Raw genomic sequence first — 23,356 nt, forward strand, 5'->3', positions numbered from 1 at the left:
TAGTAATAATTTTGCCCTATCAAGAGTCCATTAGAAAATGGAAATAACAAACAAATTCATGTATAGATTATTTTTTCTCTAGATAAAATCAACAATGAAAAATTAATGGAAGTTAGTTTGATGTTTAATAGTTCATCAGGCTAAATAGACAACTTGGAGAATAGTCAACAATAGTTATAGTGTAAAACAAAAATGTACTGAAAAGAAAAGATAATGAAACAATGATACTCTTCTTTAGATGAACATAAAACTTGACTGGACTGCTCCACTAAAAGTAAGATTACAAACTGAGACTTACCATTGTTCTAAAACAAACAACATACTTTTGAACAATGACACTTAAAATCTACTTAGCATTCAATATTGCAGCTGTCTACTATACAAATTGTTTAGGTCTGTATAGTTAAACTACTAAAGCAAGTTCTATAGCTTCCTAGCTAATTGGAACATTTTAAAAATAAAAACTTAATGTCTTTTGTTGTAAAACAAGAAAATGACCTTCAAATCTTTCAATCACAAAACATTATTCATACAAACAGCAAAGTCGTCTAGAATAAACCCTGCATTAAAAACAGTCAGATCACACACACTTGTTACTTTATGTTTATCAATAATTTGTTTCTGGTTGATCCCACAAAGTAATGTGTTTCAAAAGATCATTTATAGAAATTAAATGCCAATAAAAATGTTAAGAATTTAAAAAAAAATAAAATTATAAAGTAAATAGAAAACATCTAGATGTCTGAATAACAACATCACTGGGCAAGTTTTTCTCTAAGGATGTTTTCCAATTTAAGTGCATCAGCAGCGAATTTCCTAATGCCATCACTTAATTTGTCAGTGGCCATCTGGTCCTCATTCATCTGCCATCTAAACACTGGCTCTGTCACTGTCACTTTGGAAATATCCAAACTCTTAGCTATAGAGAAGTAAAAAACAAAAATTATCCTAAGCAGCCGGAGGACAAAATATGATACACAGGGGAATGCATTTAATACCCGCCAAGACTAACTTTCTAGTTGTATGACTGTTATTGTTTTTGTGAATAGGTTGGGGGATAAGCCTTGTTAAACACAAGATTTCATCTTTTGCAAACTAATTTTTAAAAATGTTCTAAAATTAGTTTATTGCAGAAATGTTCTAAAATTAGTTTATTGCAGGCAGATGAATAAACTGTTGATGCATATTAATATAAAGGAGGTAAATATGCTATTGTAATTTTGTTTTGCTGCATCAGCATTGGACATGGTAAAAAAAGGTTAGTTCAAATCATGTTCTCAATAGCTAGATTGAATCCTGTATTAAACTTGCATTCAAATAATTACTTTTATTATTTCATTTCATATATTTTAGTTAGGTACTTTAAGTGTGGTCCAAACCTTAAGCTTTTTTTTTTTTTAATATTTAGTTTATACTTTTACTAATGAAGGCTAATTAATACAAATTAAACAATTCAATAAAAATAAAATACAATTTCATAAGTCAAAAGGCCTAAATAATTGAATATATTTTACTAGTACCATAATTTATTAAATGGTTAGGTTATAAAATAACAAAAGGTGTACCTTTCTCTGCATCAAGATATGTCTCAACAGTTTCTACAGACTGAGATAATTTATCAAGGAGTGCTGGACTATTAGAACAGAAAAATAAAACCACAGTTATAATGAAATAAAAGTTGTTTCAGCCATACTTTATTATCAATTCAAACTCTGAAATCAAATTTCTTTTCATTCTATACATATCCAATGGATATATCATTCACTAATGAGAAAAGAGACATCTGAAAATGATAAAACATACTACTTCATGTTTTTCTAGCAGTCTTTTTTATTTTAAACCAAACTAGGTCAAGATTTGAGAGTTATGTATTAGATTGTACAATAATATTTCACATTAATCTTTTTTTACAATTATTTTTTTTCATATTGTTTGCATACTCAGATTACTATATTGTTTATATCATAATTGGTTCTATTACAAAATAAACTGAAACAGGCTTGTTGATATTTATAAGTAATAAGTATGAATAAGTAATTACAAGTGATTTAATTTAATGATTAACAAAAATACTTACGAAATTGTGAGCAAGTCACAACCTGCAAGGCCCAAGATCTCCCCAGTGTTCCTGAAGGATGCACCCATAACTACAGTCTTCAGGCCAAATTTTTTATAATAGTTGTATATCTTTGTTACACTTTTTACACCTATTTAAAACAAAATGTCAGGAATAGATACTCACTTCCTATGTTGTGTTAACTCTTTGACGCCGGAATTATTTTCCACCTTTGGACGAATTAAATTTTCCGCCTTTTCAGAGTGAATTAAAGAGAAATGGATGCTCTTTCCATTTCTTATGTTTTCTAGTTTGCAAATCATGTTGTTGTTGTAATTTTGGGTTTTGAATATAAAAATTAAAAATGAAAAACTCACCAACTGACATTGAAAATATCCAAGTGCATGTTACAAGAAATTTATTGTTCAAATTTAATCCAAAGAAGTTTTTTTTCTCATTTTTATCCATTTGTTTACAGAACACCATAGAAGAAACAGCAATAGACGCAAAAAATATTAAACTGGAACTAATAATCCAAGGTCACTACTTTAACGAAAAAGCCCATAAAAAAAAGCAACACTCTTGGAACAAAAAACTTTTACCCTAAAACTAGTCCAACTGTACAGCATATATATATATATATATATATATATATTTATAGTATTTTCTTCTAAAGTTCTTCATGTGCTTAGTATATAAATGTTCCTTCTAGTTGCGATATTCATGGATGCAGTCAATATTGTTATAAACCTGGTGGTGACACAGAGATGGGTAGTGGTGTGTGTGTAGTCAGCCGACGCAAATCGCCCCAGACCAACACTAGACGAGCGGTCAACTGTGACGAGTTATGACGGTCAGCCGAGTCGAGTGTCAACATGACTACTTTGGAGCCCTGAGTTGTCAAGTTCTTTAAGTTGGTGGTGTATGGTGCAGTTTGCAGAGAGCCTGGATAGTGAGATTCGTAACAATATGAATGTGTGGGTTCAACTCCCATCCAGCGCAAACATAAACCGTTCTCCCTGACCTACAATGTTTACATACTCTGTCTTTCTTTATAGTTATAGGTCTCCATTCTCTGAAAATGGCTCTTATTCTAGCAGGGGTGCTCAATTTAATCCTATGGTCAGCATAGCTATTTATTTTGCTGACAAGACTATCAACAATGTCATTGTTGAACAAGTAAACAACATTCCAGCTCATTAGATGCAGTGCTGACTAAGTCTAGGTTGACACCCAAATTTCTTGGTGGAACTAATCTGAAATTGTTGTTTCAGTGCCTAGATAATAGATCTAGAGATCTACTTCTATCTGATTAGATTTAGATCTAGATGATGTAGAGAAAGCTAAACTAGTTCTAGATCTACATTGAACATTAGCTAGGGGTGGAGCTTCTTCATCAGCTGATAAACTTCATCATTACTAGACCTAGCCCTAGGTCTAGATCTCTAAATTAATTTACTATGACTAGATCTATATAATTAGATTTATCAATATCACCATCAGATGAAACAAAATCACTGTCATCTGAATTATTATACTTCCTTATCAAAGAAATATTTAGATCTACAAAGTTTATATGGCCGTGGTTGAAGCTCCATGTTAAAAAAACACGCACACAGAAAAAATAAATGTAATCTCTTTACAAACTTCGTACAAAATAAAAACACGTTAAATGAAGGAAATTCCGGATGTTTAGCAAAGGGAAACTATTGTAGATAAAAAATTAAGCAATAAAAAACATGAATTGGAGAAATAGAAACGGAAAAAAAAAATTTTAAATAGCTGATGCCCTCAGCGTTGGTCCGACTTTTTTCCCCTTTTTAAAAATCAACGTCCTGTACGTTGTTCTGGAGCCAAAGAGTTAAATATGTAAAGAAAATGAAATAATATACAAAATATTCAAGAATTCACATTTGACTAAATAAGATATTCATGAAAGCAAATTAATAAATTGAACTGGTTATTATGTATTGTTGCATACAATTACAATATTAATCAACTTACCTGGATCTTCCAGTGGTTCATAAGACTTTGTGTCTGTATTACTGACATACCAGTCCAAAATTCTCCCAACAAATGGAGAAATTAAAGTAGCTCCTGCATCAGCACATGCTACAGCCTAGTCAGGAAGAAAATAAAATGCTGTAAATACCAAAAACCTCACTAACATCAGACACATTTTATATAAATGTTTTTTTTTTTTTAGAAACAATGCCCTAAAGCCACAGCATTAAGTGAAATAGTTAATGTTGTATTATATAGATTACACATGCATCCACAGCATGAAAAAATGACATAGATACAAATCAAACTTCCAACAAAGATGAACATTTTTCAACACAGAAGCCAGAGAACATGAATGGATAAACTATGTACACAAATTTCAACAAACACAACAAAGAAAAACTAAACACAAGAAAGACTTTCTAATACAATATGAACATAACACAAATGTTCATAACATATCAATAAATTGTAATGTTATGTATCAGATAATAAATGAAACAATTACTTGATAGAAGTTGAATATTAGAGTCATATTACAATGGATTCCAAACTGAGCTTCAAGGATTCTGAAAAAACAAAATGTAGCCAACATGTTAGTACCATTCAGGTCATATACATTTTAGCACCTAACTTCACATTAGTACTAAAATTTACAGCTTGCCTGGTACCTAATCAATAATCTCTCACTCAGGCCTGGCAGGAATAGGAGAACCTGGGAAGGGCTTAAGGAATGGTGTCTCCCAAATAGGGGTGTGATTAAATGATCATCTAGTTGGCGAGGGGCATCTGGAAAGAGGAATCAGTGAAGAGCCATCTCTCATTCCTAGCCCTTAGGTAAAATCCAGACCTGCCTACCAAAAAAAATCCAAATGCGTAACGCTGATGGTCAAAATGCGTATTTTGGAACCAGAATGCGTAACACTTACGAGATCCACTACTTTGTCATATATATATATATATATATATATATATATATATATATATATAATATTAGATCTAGATGTCATTTTAAATCTACAATCTAAATCTAGATCAATACGACAATAGAGATGATATCTAGACTAGATCTATGTCTATATAAAATATAATGAATATAATCTACTCCAGACCTAGATCTGGGCTCGAGAGTGTTACCGATGCCGTGGATCCGCTACAAACGTAGGTCTACTCCAAACTTTCGTAAGCCTACTTTCGTAAGCCTACCTTCATCCTTGATCTATTCTATACTAAGACTAAGAATCTAGTCTAGATCCAGACTAGATGGTAGTAGATGTTATCGATCTAGATCTAACCAATCTAAATCATACTACAACTAAATGGACCTCATTCACCAATCGTAAACAAACAACATTTAGCACGTGGTGCTCTATATCTTCTATATAATTTACGATCTCATGTTTAATTCATGATGGTTGTCACGTGACAGTTTTTCCCGTTGTTTTATCAATAAGATCACGTGACTAAATGTTGTTTGTTTACGATTGGTGAATGAGGTCCATTGGATCTAGATTGTTGAGTAATGTAGAGAATCATGACTAACGTAATGACTAGCTAGGTCTATTCCTGTATAACAAGCTTTCTAGATCTAGAATCCAGATCTAGACTAGATATCTACAATGTCACTCAATGTGTTTTGAATCGATAGCACTTCGATATTTTTTTCTATACAAATGAATATGGGAATCAGGGATTCAACATAATTAATTTCTACTAATGAACTTACAAAAAAAAAAGTCACGTTGGTGTATCAGCTAACTGACGGTACCAACCCGCCACTCCCTCACTCTCGCGTTCTTCATTTCTAGACTAAATCTAATTGCTTTTAAGAACCAATCAACGTATAGATCTGGACACAATGTGTTCCCCCACCTTTTCTGTCCCCCCCCCCCCCGGCCAACAAAACGGCTTAGCGTGACCTCCTTGACCGCTCGTAAGCTAGTCAAGAGAGGGGGGGGGGGGGGGGGGAAAAGGATACGAAAAGCGTAACGCGACGGGTTCAATGCGTATTTGCGTACTGACGGTCATTTTTGGGAGATTTTGCGTAACGGTAGGCAGGTCTGGTAAAATCCTATGGTCAAAAGGGTTATTAATGGGTGATAGCTTGACCCTTAAAGGAAACTCACTGAGGTACCTACTCACTTAAGATTCTATGTGTCAGTGTATTTGTCATTCTATTGTTTCATTGAGAGATACACAAGTAACATAAGGAGTTTGTATAATAAAAAGACAAGCTTCTGTTTGTGTCTGTGCAGTTATGATTGTTTGTAAAAATTGGTGTGGCAGGATAGGGTGGGTCTGATTGAGTTGTGTATGTAGGCCTCTAGGTGGCTATATGTGGAACTGGCTAACACTACCAATAAAAAAGAATCCTTATTGAGAATCTTCGTTGTTGAGTGGTCTGTCCAGCTTAGGTATTTGTGATTTGGACTGCCATTTATTTATTCACTATTTTGTCTTATTAAAAATATTGTACTTAGTGCTGCCATTAGATCCATGACATGCATGCCTCATTGATTGCTCAGCACTTGACATTTGTTAGTACCAGCATTTAAAAAACAAGCTTAAATTAATATGAGTATTTAAATATTGTAAAAACTAACAACAACCTTGCAGCCTGAACTCCTTCCCAAGTTGATGCCAGTTTAATTAAGATTCTCTCTTTATCAATCCCAGCATCTTCATAAAGTTTGATTAGTTTTTGAGCTTTTTCAACCATGGCTTCTGTATCAAAGGATAATCTAGAAAATGATATTCAAAACCACCATTAAAAAAGGAATCTTTACACATCTTTAAAAGTTATACAGATATTAATGTTTGTGATATTGTAACATAGTATAATTGCATTTGGCATGCTATATCTTTATGAGTTTTAGTTAAGCTTCATGTTTGTCTTCATTTACTATGTGTCATGTTCAGAGTGTGTAACTGTCAGATTTAGGTTCTGGATGTAAAAAATTGTTAAACTAATATACCAAAGTGCATTGCTTATTTCTGAAATAACTCAAACTAGTCAAAATGCTTAAAGAAACAAGAAACAGACAATCAAATTATCTTCAAAAAAAAATAAAAAAATCAACAAAGCAAAACACAAACGTGTATAATATCAACAACATTAAACAAAGTAATGGTTACCGTGCATCTACTTCGGTAGAAACTCTTCCGGGAATAATTTTAAGAATTTCCACTCCAAAATTCACACAAACTTTATCCATAGCATTGATTAACTGTTGTGGTTCTTTCCTTTATTAAAAAAATATATAAATAATGGTGAACTAATGGCAACATGCAGTCAGAAATAAAAGAGACGTCAATGTGACTTTTTACTACATAACTTTTAAAGCATACAAATATAATGCTTACCCTCCTAAGGATTTTGCATAGCTAACAGCTTCATCAATCAATTTCTGGTAAGCTGGCATGTTGGCTGCAGCAAAAATTAGTGAAGGGTTGGTAGTGGCATCGGTCGGCTTGAATTTCTCCATAGCTAAGAGAGTTCACAAAAAGATTCAGATAACTGACTAATTTTGTTTCGTTTTTTTTTTTACACAGTCCAATTAAAATCTAAACTTGTATTTTTTCAAGTTTTTTAGAATAATTAAAATTATATATATATATTGGCTTACATAATGACATTATATACCATGCACTATTTTTAATATGAAAAAATGATGAGGTAAGCATGGCAGGGACTGGACAGGACATGTTACTGTTTGATCTCTGGCTTAAACCTGTATTTAAGAGTCTGGATGGTCATGAAATGTTCATCTCAACCCTTTGTAGCTCTGATAAAGTTCCATGTTTCATAGTGAAGACTTACCTTTATATCCATAAATTTAATTCATTTTCCTCCATTAAAAATATTGTATTCTATATTCTAGTGCTGCCATTAATTATGTAAGATGTACACTTCATTCACTGGTTAGGTCAAAACTATTCTCCTTTTCAGGCACATATAAAACTACAGATCCTTCAAATTTTATGATTTTCAATTTCAAATTCTACAGCTTAGGCACCATAGAAGACTACTTTATTGACATAGATCATTATTTTATAAAATTTGATACTGAATGGAGGCTGCAAATTAATGCAAAGCATACTACTGACTATTGTATTAATATTGAGAAATCTGACACTGTCAAGTTGACCCAGAATAAATATCAATAATAATTACATATTGGTCTAGTTGACTCATAATCTACCAGAAAAATTGCACAGCCATATAATATGTCAACCTAGAGTGGCCTAGATAGACTACTGATATGTGAATATAGATCTTATTTGTCTATCTATCTGTTTTTACAATTCCTCTTATGAGCTTTAAAGTCTTCATGGCAAAATAGATGTTCAGGAACAATTTGCGCACCATCTTATTTAGAAATCTTTCGAGGCTACTGTCTTTTTATGTTTCTAAGTCTAGATCTATATGCCTATCACCAAACTAGAATCTTCTAAACCATATATCTCTAGATCCAGTATCCTAGTCTAGATTCACACATTCACCTTTGCCTGTTAAACCGTTGGGGCACCACACATGATTTGTTCAATGTTTTTCTCCATTCCTCTCTGTCTTTTGCATTTGGTAGAATCTCTTACCATCACTGGCCACCCACTTTTACGGTATATGGATGTATGCAAACGCGACACTAGCAGCTGGGAAAAAGTAGCACTGGATAGATCCACATGGAGAGAGAGGGCATAAAGGAAGGGTCTCGAATTGCAGATGCCATACATAACAGAAGCAGAAAGAAGGGTGAAAAATGCAACGGCACCTGGTGATTACATATGCCCAACCTGCGACAGTAGCTGTGTATCAAGGATTGGCCTCTTTAGTCACACAAGAAGTTGCAAAGGAAAAGATAGTCTCTCGAGACGTAAAATGCCATAGTTATTAGCATCATTTTCTTTTTTTTTTCCCTGAAGGAATCCCTGATATGGCCAGAATGTCCATTTTTTTGGACAGCAGTTAGCAGGTCATTGTGGGGCCCAATCACCAATGTTATCTTGCTTCCAAACTCCTCATTTGTGATGCAGTCTTTGTGAGTGATACTAGAATCTTTTGGTGGCATCTCAATTTTATTGCTAGGGTCGTCCTTTCTAGTTCTGCATTCACTGTCCAAGATTCACAAGCATATATAAGCATGTGGCCATGACCAGGGAGCACATCAATTTGATTTTAGTGATGAGGGCTAATATGTCTTTGTCTTTCCAGATTGTTTTGAGTATTACAAGTGATGACTGCATAACTAACTGGAATATAAGCCTTATTATTTTCATATAAAATATATTGATCTTTACACATATATTATAACATTATATCTATATATAGATATCTAGAATCTAATTTATTTTACTGTGTAATTAGTATAGTATAGGCCCTACTAGATCTACAGTAACCTATACTGACTATAGTAGTCTATACTTATACTGTCTATACATAATATATCTAATCATAATGCCTAATATTTATCTAGTCTATATTATATTGTTAAGTATGTCCTGAAGAATTGAGGCAACAATTGTCGTAGTTGGGCCGAACACTTTTAATCATCAACATAGGACGCCATCTTAGACAGGAAGGACATGTTCACAACAAAAGACGCATAACTCACAATGACTAAGGGCTATAACTTACATATATCAAATATTAACATCCTTCCCTTTCTATAGACGACACATATTCACTACAACATTCCAAAACGAGCACATGGCTAGAAACATCCCTCTTTCACCACGAACATTGTAGACAATAACCTTTTCACATACAGTGACACGATGATACTACGATACACTGATAACATTTTCAACAGACAACATTGGTATATGCACAACATTATAAATAGGAGTAGAACATATAATATACATAGAACATAATATACATCAATATTGAAGGCTATGCAGACCTAGCAAAAATGTAGCAAGAAAAAAAAAGACAAAAAAAAAACAAAACTTGAGGGGTTGTCACCACTTGCCCATGTCATAGTCCTTGTGCCACGTAGGTGTGGCTCTCGTTCGCCCACTCCTTCTCACGCTAGGCTCTGCTCCGTGAGCCAAGGGTGGGATCCCATCAGGGCCGGCGCTGGACTCTAAAGCAGGGTGTGGTGTTAAGTCTGTGGATGAGGCATCTAGTGGTGCCTCATGAGTTGCCGTTTCGTCATCTGAAAAGATGTCTGAGTAAGGGACATTCCTGGGCCGGATGTGCACTCTGTTCCTAACGTAGGTACCGCCCGTTGTTCCCTTCACGGTGTAGGACCGCTCACTGTTTCTCATAATGATTTTGCCAGGCCGCCAATCATTGTTTCCTGGACTCTGGAAGTAAACGTTTTGGTCCACACTCAGCCGGGGCAGGTCTCTTGCTCTTTTATCATAGTGTTTTTTTATGGTGTACCTGTGACGGGCTTTCGCCCCCAGGCCTTGTGTGTAGCTTTCAGGCTCAAGGGGTTTATTCAGGGGTAGAAGTGACCGTGTTATTCTGTTCAAACACAACTGGGCTGGGCTATAGCCACAGTCCTGTTTGGGAGTGTTGCGAAGTTCCAGCAGGGCTTCGTATTGATCATCTCCGGTTCCGATGGTCTTTCTCATCATGTTTTTGATTGTTTTTACTGCGGCCTCTGCTTTTCCGTTGGCTTTGGGGTGTCCGGGATCGGACCTGATGTGCGATATGTTCCATCTGTTAACTTGGGCCTGAGCTTCAGCTCGTATTTCCTCGACACTGGTCGTTGACTGTTCGAAGGCTCTGCAAATCTCAATTGTTCTTTTCAGGGACAGCTCTGGGCATGCCAGGAGTTTTTCCTGCACTTTTCTGTCTGAGGAGAACACTATTTTGTCCCGGATCATCCTGTCTGGCTCCTTAAAATTGCACTTGTTTGCCTGGGACTTTAGCTTCGTTAGGTAGGTTTCAAATGGGGAGCAGATGGGTAATTTCCAAAAGCGGAACATCTCTAACACTTCGTTGTCTCTTGGGTTGCAGTAGTCGTGTAGCTTTTTCAATAGTGTCTCCGGGTCGCCCTCGTCCTCCCCTTCCTGGTATGTGAATTGGTCACTGACTTCGATGGCCTGTGGGCCGGCACAATGTAGTATGATGGCCTTCTGTTGGCTTTTGGGCCTTCCGTAGGCCCCCGTCGCCTGCAGATATATTTCCATCTGCCGCCTCCACCGTCTGAAATTTTCGCTAACGTTACCTTCCGTTAGCTCCAGGCAATGGGGTGGAGTCAGTAGATTTTCCGACATCTTGAGTAACTCAGTCTCAACTGTCTGATTTATAAATCTCTTGGTTGCCTCCCTTGATAGGCCTAAGCGTGCGTGACCTTGTGGGTAGACTGTCCGATATAGCTCTCAATTTATCATTAATCTCTCCCTTGACGTCTAGTCTTCTACTTCTAGCGAGAGTGAAAGCACTTACGTGGTTCACTTTCCGCTGCCACCATGTTAAGTATGTCCTGAAGAATTGAGGCAACAATTGTCGTAGTTGGGCCGAACACTTTTAATCATCAACATAGGACGCCATCTTAGACAGGAAGGACATGTTCACAACAAAAGACGCATAACTCACAATGACTAAGGGCTATAACTTACATATCAAATATTAACAATATAATATAAAAAATATAATTATAATCTAGATTCTAGAGATCTAAACCAGAATTCTAGTTTTGAATTTTATCTAGACTAGATCTAGATTTCTAGATCTATATAATTATTAATTATTATATAGATCTAGATCTATTTCTATACATTATTTGATTATATAATTTATTAGAACATTATTATGATTATACTAATAGTAATAACTAATAGTTAATAGTAATAGTTAGTAATAGAGATAGACTAATAATACTAATAGTTAAATAGTCACTAAAATCTAGATTCTAGATCTAATATACTAGACTAACTAATAGTAGTAATACTAATTTAATTTATTATACTCAGTTTATAGAAACACTAACAAACCTGCAAAATCTCCAGTATCTGCAACAACTACAGTTACATCTTTCAACTGATCAAGAGATGATCGAACTTGCTTCTTGGCTTCCGACATATTGATATTCAAAGTAAACAGTAGCTAAACAGAAATGAAGAAGACCTTAGAAGCCGGACTTGGTTAGAGTCTAGATCTACACCTAGAGGCTACACAGTTACACAGATGAAAAGAAAATGACACAGCATTAAAAATCCGAATCTGATGATAAGGGTATCGATACTTTTTAAACAGAACTAGCAATACTTGAAAGAATATGCATTTTTATATAAATCTAGCTATCGTTTCTTTGTTTTTCCCAAATGAAATCTGCAGTTTATAGCAAAAAAAAACAACAACTTTTAAATTAAATTAATGTTTTCAAACAACTGAAAGCTACACATTTATAAGGAAGACTGATTTAGTTTTTGTTCGATATCAATAAAACTTTTAGAGAAGTGTGATTACTATAAATGCGACTGCTAAGGTCTAGGACTAAGGTCAAGATAAAGTTTAATGTTTACAGAAGCACTAAATCTTTCTTCCAATATCGAAAGTAGACTCGCTCAGGATTAAAGTGATCTAATGATCTAGAATTAGAAAGATCTAGATCTAGATTTAAATCGGTATAATGAAGTCCATTACTCTCAAAGAGGTAAAACTTGCCTAGATTATAATAGAGGTAGATCTAGATCTGAATAGATCTAAAATCTAAATTGACTGTGCCCTGTGGCCCAACCCAAATCATATCATAATAACTTAGACCTTAGAAAGATGATCTAGATCTAGAGTCTATTCAATTTCATATGACATGATATGATTATCATTTCAAGACATTTGTCATTAGACTTAGACTACTTTAGTATTTAGTCTTAAGACTCAGAGTAGTCAGAGTAGTTTATTTAATCCGGACATTGCATGAATTCGAACACTCTCTGTTTTTGTGGTCATTACATCTTTATTTTGATATTTAATATAAATATGAAACTAGCGTGCTGTATTATAGTAGTGTATGATGTGATTGTGCATTTTCCAATGATTCTAACCCAATTTCCTTCCATTTAGACTAATTTAGTGGATTATTCAAATTTATAAGTCAGGTTGTTTTTTTTCCTGGTTGATGTAGTTTTCCCCTCTATTTTCAAACAAATGTTGTTGTTTTTTTTATTATTTTAGGGAATAATTTATTTCTGAATTTTCTAATTGGGACATTTTGACTTAATATTAGAGTTTTAAAAATGTTGAGGGTGATAGTAAAATTGTGAAATAATTGTACCGGTAACATAACAATTGAGCATAAGTCATTGGACTAACTGTAGGTTGAAGTAAATATAGTTAGGAAAAAAAGCAATAATATAAAAATTCCTTTTTTAAAACAACAAAGTTTAATGTAAGGGAAAGAACTCCTCAGTTTCTACTGTATCTCTTAGTAATATAGAAGCTTTTTCCCTTATTCAATATCAAACAAAATAATTAATTACCAATAAATTATTGACTTATGAATTAATTTTTTAATTGATTCACGTTTTGTTAGGTATAATTAATAATTCTTTTAAAATTTCAACTCGATCAGAGAATAAGAAATAACTTGTTCAATTATCCAAGATTACCAAACCATATATATTTAGCTGTGTCCATGCATACTGAGTAAAGTTACGGTCTTACCATGATACTATGTATTTTGTGCTTTTTAGACTTATACAATATAATGGTGTATTTATACCTTATGCTTTTCGAAAATGATTCAATTTTAACACTAATTTTAGTTTATGTGTATACGTTTATCATCCCAAACATTTACTGAGTGAAATTATTTTTCAATAGTTGAAATTAAAATAATATAAAACAACATGTAATACTGTTTATACCTAAATTATTCTATGGTTTATTGATTTTCTGTCTAGGCAGAAAGTAATGACAAAATATACATTTCTTTCAGGCTCTTATACAATTGAAAAAAGGAGTGATGACTGTAAAAGAAATTTGTCATGCTTGTCAACAAAGACTTGAGAAAACAAGAAAGCTAAATATATTTATCTCAGAAACACAAAGTGAAGATTTATTAAGACAAATTCAATCTTCAGAACAAGCCTATGTTAAAGGTTATTCCTCATTTTTTTTGTTTTTGGAACTGGTAATATTAAAATAGAAAAAAATAACATGATATTTTAAAATATTGTTTTATTTAGCTATTAATAATTATTTGTTTTTGGAAATTAGGTTAAAATTGTTATTAGACTTTCAGTATACAATTTGCTATTTCATCAGAGCTAATTAAGGATGAATATTACATCTCTTTTGAATTAGTATAATTTTTTCATTATTTTTCATATTGAAGTTAGTGTTAAAAATGGTGTAATTAAGGGTCGCTGATTTGTTTTTACTTATGTTTAAACATTTTAACATCACCCTGTCTTAATTCCCCAGGTACAGCCAAAGCACTAGAAGGCATACCTTTAGCTTTCAAAGATAACTTTTGCACCCAAGGAGTCCACACAACATGTGCTTCAAAAATGCTTTTCAACTATGTTCCTCCATACGATGCTACCATGGTAACAAAATGCAAAGAAGCTGGTGGTATCATTGTAGGAAAAACAAATATGGATGAGTTTGCAATGGGGTAAGAAAAAAACAGAAATATGAAATAAAGTAATTATCTGAATTATTGGTATACTATCAGACCCATTTTGTTTCATTAACTGTACAGTAATTTTAAAAAATTGTTTTAAAACTGCTTTATAATGTCAATTTGACTGCTTTAAATAGTTACCTTTGCTAAATGTGATGAATGTGGTTTATTATCATTGTTACTGTCAACTTTTGTTTGTAGCTTGAAATGAGAATGTGTTCACACTAGGCTAAGTACTGAAATATGTGTGTTCTTAGTCAGAATTAATATTTTCATACTAGAGGCCACGAATGATAAATCAAAAGGTTTATTAGTTTAGCAATGCTCTTTTAACCACTGTCCCTTCTTTGAGTATGGTAGTGAAATAAGATATTTGAATAATAATGATTAAGTACACCAAAGGCCACAGTATCAATTTCCACAAGACATATGAATCAGTTATGGATCAGAGGGTATGAAAAAAAGTAAAAAAAAGTTAAAGATCAAATTCATATTTACAATTTAAAAGAAAAACTAGTAGAGTGCGATAGTTAAATAACTAACTGCTTGTGCAAGCTGAAAAAAAAAAATTTGATATGTACTGAACAAATACAAAACTGGGCAGTTTTTAGATGATGTAAACATTATTTACACTGACAGCTTAGTATGGAATGGAAACGTGAGTGTTAGGGTTTCAGCACAAGATGTTCTTCAAAAATATACTACCATGAAAAAGACATTCAAAAGAAAAGATTGAGAGAAGACATTAAGGAAACACCATTCCACATACAAGGTGAATCCCCAAGGATGACCAACAATAGCAAGGCCTAGATAAGAAAACTTGTAGAGTTCCAGAGAGTGTAGTACATTCAACTGATAGTTTCTGTAAAAGATTAAGCATAAATTTATATGAAAATGTGTTTCTTTTATTAGCTCAGGAAGTTTGGACAGTTGTTTTGGTCCTGTTATAAACCCTTGGAACTTGACTGTACCTACATCAAACTCTACTGAGACAGCCTCTAGTAGTGAAATAAGTGCTAATGAAGTTTCACCAGATTGGTACATAGCAGGAGGAAGTTCAGGTGGTAGTGCTGCTGCTGTGGCTGCTGGAACTTGCCTAGCGTAAGTAATTGCTCATTAATCCATTTATGCTGAAAGTTGCAGTTTTAGAGGTTTTTTTTTTGTTTTTTTTTTTGCAATTCACTTATGTTATGTAGAAAAATATAAAAAACAAGAATTTGAAGAGAAAAAATGTCTGTAACCATCTATACAAATTTCACTATTAAATTGTGTTGGGTATAGAGGCAAATAGAGGATGCTTTTTGTTTATCTTGATGGATAGTTCAAAGTTTTGACATGCTTTTGCAAAGACAAAACTTTTTTTTTTTAAGTCACTTTTTTAAAGGCCATAATAATAAACCTTCCAAATAAATAAACCTTCCAAAATCTCGAATGCAGACAAACTTGACTTTTAACTTCACATTTGGTCTATGAAAATTAAAATTTTCTACATGTTATAAGGGATTAAAATAGTGAGACACTTGAATCTTAGTAAACATCTGACTCAATGGTGTTGATACTATAATAGCCAGGCCTCAAGCCATTTGATTGGCCAAAAGAGTTAAGAAGTTTTCAGTCTCATCATCTGATTCATTTTAATTGACAGAATTACAATTACTGTTTTAAACACAAAGTTATGTAACATGAAAGCCTTAGTGCTTGCTCCTTGAAAGCTTCATGCTGTTTGGGCCCATAGTTAAGTAAACTGAAATAAAGTATTACATTGTTTTGTGTGCTTATAAATTTATCTATTTTTCTTTCTCCAAATTATCCAACAGTGCGTTTGGTTCAGATACTGGTGGTTCCACTAGGAACCCAGCAAGTCATTGTGGAGTAGTTGGTCTCAAGCCAACATATGGTCTGCTGTCAAGACATGGACTTATTCCACTAGTCAATTCTATGGATGTTCCTGGTATAGTTACAAAGACTGTTGAAGACAGTGCCATAATGCTGAGTAAGTTATAGCTTACAATTTAGTTTACATCCCCAGTAAATCTACTTTCAATTTAGTCTGCAAAATAAAATCATTGTGTAGATCTAATTTGTGAAACAGTTTTCTTTACTGATAAAGGTAGTACAAGATTTGATAATAGAATGTAATGGCTTGACAAATACCGGTAATGAAGAAAAACTATTTTTCTTCAATGTTGATGAGTAAGCTGTCTTTGAAGTTATTGTATATAAAAGTCTAACAAGATACAGGATTTGTTATAATAGTATTGTAATGATACATAAGAAATTATACTTGAGATCTTCTGATTAGTATTTTATTCTTATGTACTGCCTTTTTTTTTTCTTAATACAAATTATAAATACATAATAAAAAAAATGTTCATTTTCTTAGTTGATAATAGCTGAAAAATTCCTACTCATGTTTTGGTAATAAATAAAAAAAATAATAGCAGTCTGTTCCTTGGGTTTGATCAGATATAATATCATCTCTATTCCCAGATTTATCACTCTATTTACTTATCACAACAGTTTGATGACAGTAGTATACATTATTCGAAATAGGGTATTTTAGGGAAGTATTTCAAGTGCTATTGAAAATTTAAAAACTTGTAATGGGTTAAAGTGGAAAAGGTTCAGTTTTAATTTGTTTTTTGTCAAAGGGATGTAATCAAAATATTTGTATAATATTCTTGCATAAAAAAATTAACTGGAGTATGGTTATCTGTGCCAGTAGGCTGCATAGAAAATGGTTTCGAAGAGTCCAATTAGGAAAAAAAGATGACTTGTATTGAAGCTGTGTAGTCCACCTTTTCCTACTCCTTGCTCATTTTTTCCCCTTGTTTCTGTTAATTTTCTTACATTCCTGTTTCATGCACTTAAACGTACTTAACATTTAGTAAATTAATATACAAGTACCAAATGTTTATTAACTCATTAGCTACTAATGCGCCCAAATGCGCCCTTCCCCCCTCAGTACTAATGCGCCCAGATGCGCCCGCCACAGCACACATACAGCGTGACTTGCGTAGCTCTCGTTTTCCTGCGCGACGCGTGGTGTTATTTTGAGCTGGCTGGGTTTTTTAAAAAGTAGAAATATAGATCGTTTCGTTAAAAAAAACCGGATGTTTTTACGTCTTTCGCTTCAGTTTCTATGGGCCTTCAAAGTTTGTTGATTTTTTTTTCGATTTTTCTTAGCTGCACAGGCCATTTTCTCAATGACCTTTCAATTTTTAGACCCGTTATCGCAAATAATACACTAAATACAGCTAATAATGTACTTGATATTGATCAGGACATTGATCATTAGAATTTAGCGCTACATTTAGACTTAGATCTAGTCCGATTCAGAGAGAGAGTGAAGTAAATATTAGATCGATCATCTAGCCTCTAGATCTAGACTATTCTGGATCTAGCGTCAATGAATCTTCAACATCTTTGACTGATATTTTGAACAGTTTTTATTTACCACATGAAAACTTTAGATGAAATAGATCTAGTTGGGGGCGTACACAACGTTGGTTTGGACAATGGTTTGATTACTTTTACTTTGTTATGCTAGAAGTCATGAAATCTGAGACACATGCAAAACCACATCAACATGATGCCATGTTCAGGCAACTAAGGGCCTCACGCGTACCCAGTGAAAGTCAGTAAATACTCAAGACATATACAGATTTTATATATAAGCATAATGTTTATTGTATAGGCCTACTAAATTCCTACTTAAAAACATTACTGGTCTTTGGGTAAAATTTAAATATTACCAAAAATTACAGATCTGATGGGGGGGGGGTCCACCAGTCTTCAAAAAATCAGGCACTCGAACAAATGTTCGTCTTTACCTGTTGTTTTTATTGTTTTAATCTTGTAAAACATATTCAAGTTATACATCATTTTAAAGGTCATCCATTTCTCTTTTTTTAGAAGTATTTTTTTTTATTGATAGATGTTATTTTATGTTTTTAAAATATATTTTGTAAGGTCAGTCTATTGATGTTTTGGAGTTACCTCCCTTTGCTTAGTATTTAGAGAGATGCTGCTTAGGTATGGGCTTAGTAGCTAATGAGTTAAAAAGCCACTTTCTTATTGTGGCTATCCAATCATTAGTTGTATGTCAAATATTTTGATCTGATGTCAATTCTAACCTCATCTATGTTAGATACCAAGCATCAGCTGTCAATAAAAAGTAAAGGTAATCTGATCCTGCTGTCTCCAGCCTAAAAAAAAACATTTTTTATGTATACAATTAATGTTTGAATTTTCTAAGTTATTTAGAAAGAGTTTTCTAACCCGTTGAACTCATATTTTCTATTATCAGACGTAGTGGCAGGACATGACATAATGGACTCCACATCTGTTTCATCAACTCACTCTCCATTTCATATTTCTAGAGATTTAGATTTATCCAAGCTACACATTGGCTTACCAAAAGTGAGTGTTGTGTTTTGACAGGCTGAGAGAGAGACAGTATTAGCAGTCAATCTTAATCCCTAAATTATTAGAACCTTACTTTGAATTGAATCTCATAAATTTAATCACCATGTTATTTAGATACTGGTACTACACATTTATTATAAATAATTAAAGTTTTGTACAAAAAGCCTTTGAGAATATTTATTTTTAAATCCATGGGTCTAGTTATTCACAAAAATTATGTTGATTATTTGAAGCTTTCATAATACATTGAAAGTATATATTTTATCTGCTGATTTTTAAACAGCTAAATAAAAAAAAATCTGTTTTTGAAAATATTCAAGCTTCTTCTTTATGTACAAAAGTAAATGTAATTTTGGAATCCAATTTTGTAGAGTTGGCAACAATCTGGGCAGTAAGTCAGCTTGGTTTGCTGCCACATGTCATTTGGACTAAATGTCAGCTATTCGCTTTGTTTCTAATTCTCAAAAGACAAAATATTTTTGAATTTAAGATTTTTGTTTTGTCAACTTAATTAGGAATTTCAGAGGCTAGAAATGTCAGAAGATGTTCTTTTACTATGGAAGAAAACTGCAGATATTTTAGAAAAAGCTGGTGCTAAAGTGTCAGAAGTCTCCATGCCACATGCACAGTATTGCATATTGTGTTACCATGTTTTATGTTGCTGTGAAGTTGCTTCAAATTTTGCTCGTTATGATGGAATTGAATATGGTAATTTGTTTTATACAATTTAAAGCAATAATTTTTTGGCATATTTAAAAATATCTATTATTTCACAATTTTGTTTTTAAAGCTTGAATAAGGAGATCTGTGTTTAGAAGTTTATGTTTGACCTAATGTTTACTGACTTCTTTTCAATGTTTTTAATAGGGCTACGTTATGGCAGTGAGATGTCTACAGAAGAATTGTATGCTGAAAGTAGACACAAAGGTTTTAATAATGTTGTCAGAGGCAGGATTCTGGCTGGAAATTACTTTTTGTTGAAAAAGTAAATTTTACCTCAAAAATTTTTATTTTTGATATCAGTTCAAATGAAATCTGTTGGCTGAAAAGTATCTGCCAAATTTAGAATTCCTTATTTCTGATCTTTTCAGGTTAGAGATTTGGCATTGTACATTAAATTTGAGGATGTTTGTCCAACCTTTATGATGAATATTTGGTGGAAGTTCATCCATCTAGGTCTTTTTTAAGCGGAATCTCATTTTCATCAGCCTATCTTCTATTTGTTCTATATGTTGTTTGTCTTGGTAGATAGTTTTTTGCAAAGTCATTGCATCATCAAAGGTGCTCATGCTAACTTACCTTTTTGTAGCGTTATCCTTTTGACAAGGATATATAGTTACTATAAAATATATTTAAAAAGCGTGTTAATAATCATCAAAAATGTTATGATTACTCCAGATAGAATCTTATCATTATCATCTTTCCCTGTCCCTTAGTCTGTTGGATAGTTAGGATACCACACATGATCTTTCAACTCTCTCCATTTGTCTTTTGCCAAGATTAGTCTGTTTCATTGACATTGATGTTGTCTTCCCATCAAGTCTTTTTTTTTTGCCTTTCTTTCCTTTCCCTAAAGAAAAGTCTTTATCAGCTTAAAATTTATAAAAGAAATTCCTCTGTTTTGTTGCTCTACAGATAAAAAGGGTTTCATGTGGCCTGCACAACAACCAACTCCATTTATTTTCTCCAAATCACAGGGGGATTTAAACTTGTGACCCCTCATTTCAGATGCCAAGATCTTTGACCACTTGTCCAACACACTAGGACTTATATTCACTTATAACAAAATTTTGAAAGCTATATTGAAGTTTTCAGATAAAGAAAGTTCATATTTAACAAATTTGATAGGATGAGTCCAGATATTGTGGGCAATTTTTTTTTAAATACCTACTAGTACTATCAATGAAACCATTAAAAAAAAGTATCTTTATAGTCTCAACATCATTATATATTGTACAATTACAAATTATTTTCACCAGTATTTAAATTTACGAAAAAAAAAAAAAAATTAAAAAATTGTGCTTTAAATCTTTAAGCTACCGGTGCATATGACATTTTTTTAATTTCCATATAAATTTGTGGTTCACCTCAACCAAAATTTTGTATTTATTAAACATTTTATACAACTTTACTCTATTTTTTTGTTTTTAGGAACTATAACAAATATTTCATCAAAGCCCAGAAAGTCCGCCGCCTCATTAGCAATGATTTCAAGTCCGTCTTCTCCAGTGGCGTAGATCTATTATTGACTCCTACGACACTTAGCGATTCCCCACTCCACAGCTGGTTTACTCAAGAAGATAACAGGACTCGTTGTGAGGAACAAGATATTTTCACCACTCCAGCCAACATGGCAGGTGAGTTCAGTATTATAAAGTGATGAACTTAATGTAGAAATTGATAGACTTTTTTTAATTACTTACTGCAGGAGGTTTGGACTAGGGAGTAAATTATCTTCAACTTTGAAGGAACATCGGAAACATGTAAAACAAACAAACAAGCTATTCATGTTAAAAAGATGGTGTAATAGAATACTTGCTTGTCTATTTTTCCTACTTTAGACAATAAAGAAGCAATCTACACATACATCTTTTGAGTGTTTATAAATGTTCTGCTGAGCTAGAAAGTCATTAGCAAGAGGAACTATATCACATGCTAGTAAATGTATTTTGTGAAATTTTTCAGTTATTAAAGTATATTATATACAAATGTAAATATATTATACTAGAAGATAACTGTACTACGCTAGAAACACTTTTTGAGCCCGTCAGTTGTAGTTTTCTCATGTGCCTGCATTATAATGCCCCTCCCACTACTTTGAAATGAAACACCTCTCCTTCAACAACACACTTTTTGGCCCTTGTATCTTCTCATTTTTGGACATCCTTTAACCGAAAGCCCTCGTTTCTGACCACCAACTTCTAGGCTGCCCAACTTTCAATAAAACTACCCACTTTTGAAAAATCTCTCCTTTTGGACAGTGTATTCTATGTTTAATTGGAAGTGGGAGAATCAGTGATGATCGGTAGTGCCAAGAATTATGTACTGTATAGTAGATTATTTGAATCAAATCACTTGTCTTTTTCATAGGAGTTCCAGCCATAAGTCTTCCACTAGGACTCTCTAAACAAGGTCTGCCAATAAGTCTACAAATATCTGGACCTCATTTCAGTGAATCATTAATGCTCTCACTTGCACACTGGCTAGAATCACAGGCTCAGTTCAGTCATTTGAATTTAGAGTTTTTAGATCAGGCTGCCATTTCAAGTAATATAGTTCAGTGATTAGTATTTTTTTTTTTTTAAGAAATACTGTTTTTCATACTAGTTTTGTAAAATTTTAATTTCATGTAGATCTTTGTATCATCTCAACTGTAAATAAAGTATTCATTAACATAATTTTTTTTTCGGTTAATTAAATTTGATAATTAACCTATGAAATGATGGAAAAAAAAAACATCAACGTTATTGGCACCCACTAATAAAAATTACTTAGTGTTTAAGTAAGATTAAATGTTAAGTCAGTATTCTAAAGTAAGATTAAATGTTAAGTCACTATCCTTAAGTAAAAAGTAAATATCAAGTCACTTCCTAACATTAAGCTGCTTTGTAATTTACACTTTCACACACTTTAAACATATTTTAAAAATCATTATTAAAAGAACTAATTAATCTGATGAACTGACCAAATAATACAGTAGTGCCAAATTCAAATCCAGTGTGAGCTGAAGAAGGGTAAATTATCTAGAGCTGTGATGATATATAAAAAATTCCACCATGCTTCTCACTAGGACTCTTTGAGCCAAATCAGAGCTCATAAACTATGCTGAGTAAAATTTCAAAAAATAGTTTAATTACCATACTGATGTTAGTCTGATTTTAGTCTTCAAGAGGGTTTGAACAATTATTTAACTCCAGTGCTTTAAGATCTATAAACCAGAGATTTTTTTAAATTCATGTAGTGTATAAAAAAATAAAGGGATAGAAATATATTTTGAACTTTTTAATATTTCAAGTTAAGTTTATCAGCTGACATAAGTCAACAATAATCTAGTTAATAGTATAAATTCAGAATAGATATAATAGGTCCAATATATGATTAGTAGGAAGCATACATTCTTATAATGTTCTATGAAAGGGTAACTACACTACTATTGTAATTAAAGGATTTTTTTTTTTACAAACCTTATATGAACTCACTTTGTCTATCTGATAAAAAGTTTGCACACATAATTTCTCCCACACCCATTCATTGTTAAGTTGAAACTTTGCACAATTATTCA

General features: G+C 32.9%; 2 protein-coding genes across 2 annotated transcripts; one reads left to right on the forward strand and one right to left on the reverse strand.

Moving 5' to 3' along the window:
* Positions 1-106: 106 nt before the first annotated feature.
* Positions 107-12,219, reverse strand: LOC106070602 (transaldolase-like). The gene is made up of 9 exons (XM_013230547.2): positions 12,011-12,219; positions 7,424-7,547; positions 7,196-7,303; positions 6,670-6,801; positions 4,569-4,629; positions 4,061-4,175; positions 2,078-2,207; positions 1,566-1,633; positions 107-919 (listed from the first exon to the last, which is right to left on the reverse strand). Exons 1-9 carry the CDS (start codon positions 12,096-12,098, stop codon positions 756-758), a joined length of 990 nt encoding a protein of 329 aa, XP_013086001.1. The 5' UTR covers positions 12,099-12,219; the 3' UTR covers positions 107-755.
* Positions 12,220-12,495: 276 nt separating this feature from the next.
* LOC106070601 (glutamyl-tRNA(Gln) amidotransferase subunit A, mitochondrial-like) lies at positions 12,496-22,472 on the forward strand. The gene is made up of 10 exons (XM_013230546.2): positions 12,496-12,672; positions 13,957-14,119; positions 14,445-14,637; positions 15,559-15,747; positions 16,464-16,639; positions 18,956-19,068; positions 19,590-19,782; positions 19,942-20,059; positions 21,226-21,431; positions 22,165-22,472. Exons 1-10 carry the CDS (start codon positions 12,649-12,651, stop codon positions 22,356-22,358), a joined length of 1,569 nt encoding a protein of 522 aa, XP_013086000.2. The 5' UTR covers positions 12,496-12,648; the 3' UTR covers positions 22,359-22,472.
* The last annotated feature ends 884 nt before the right edge of the window (positions 22,473-23,356 follow it).

Source organism: Biomphalaria glabrata, chromosome 6 (genome assembly GCF_947242115.1).
Source record: "Biomphalaria glabrata chromosome 6, xgBioGlab47.1, whole genome shotgun sequence".
Lineage (NCBI taxonomy): Eukaryota > Metazoa > Mollusca > Gastropoda > Planorbidae > Biomphalaria > Biomphalaria glabrata.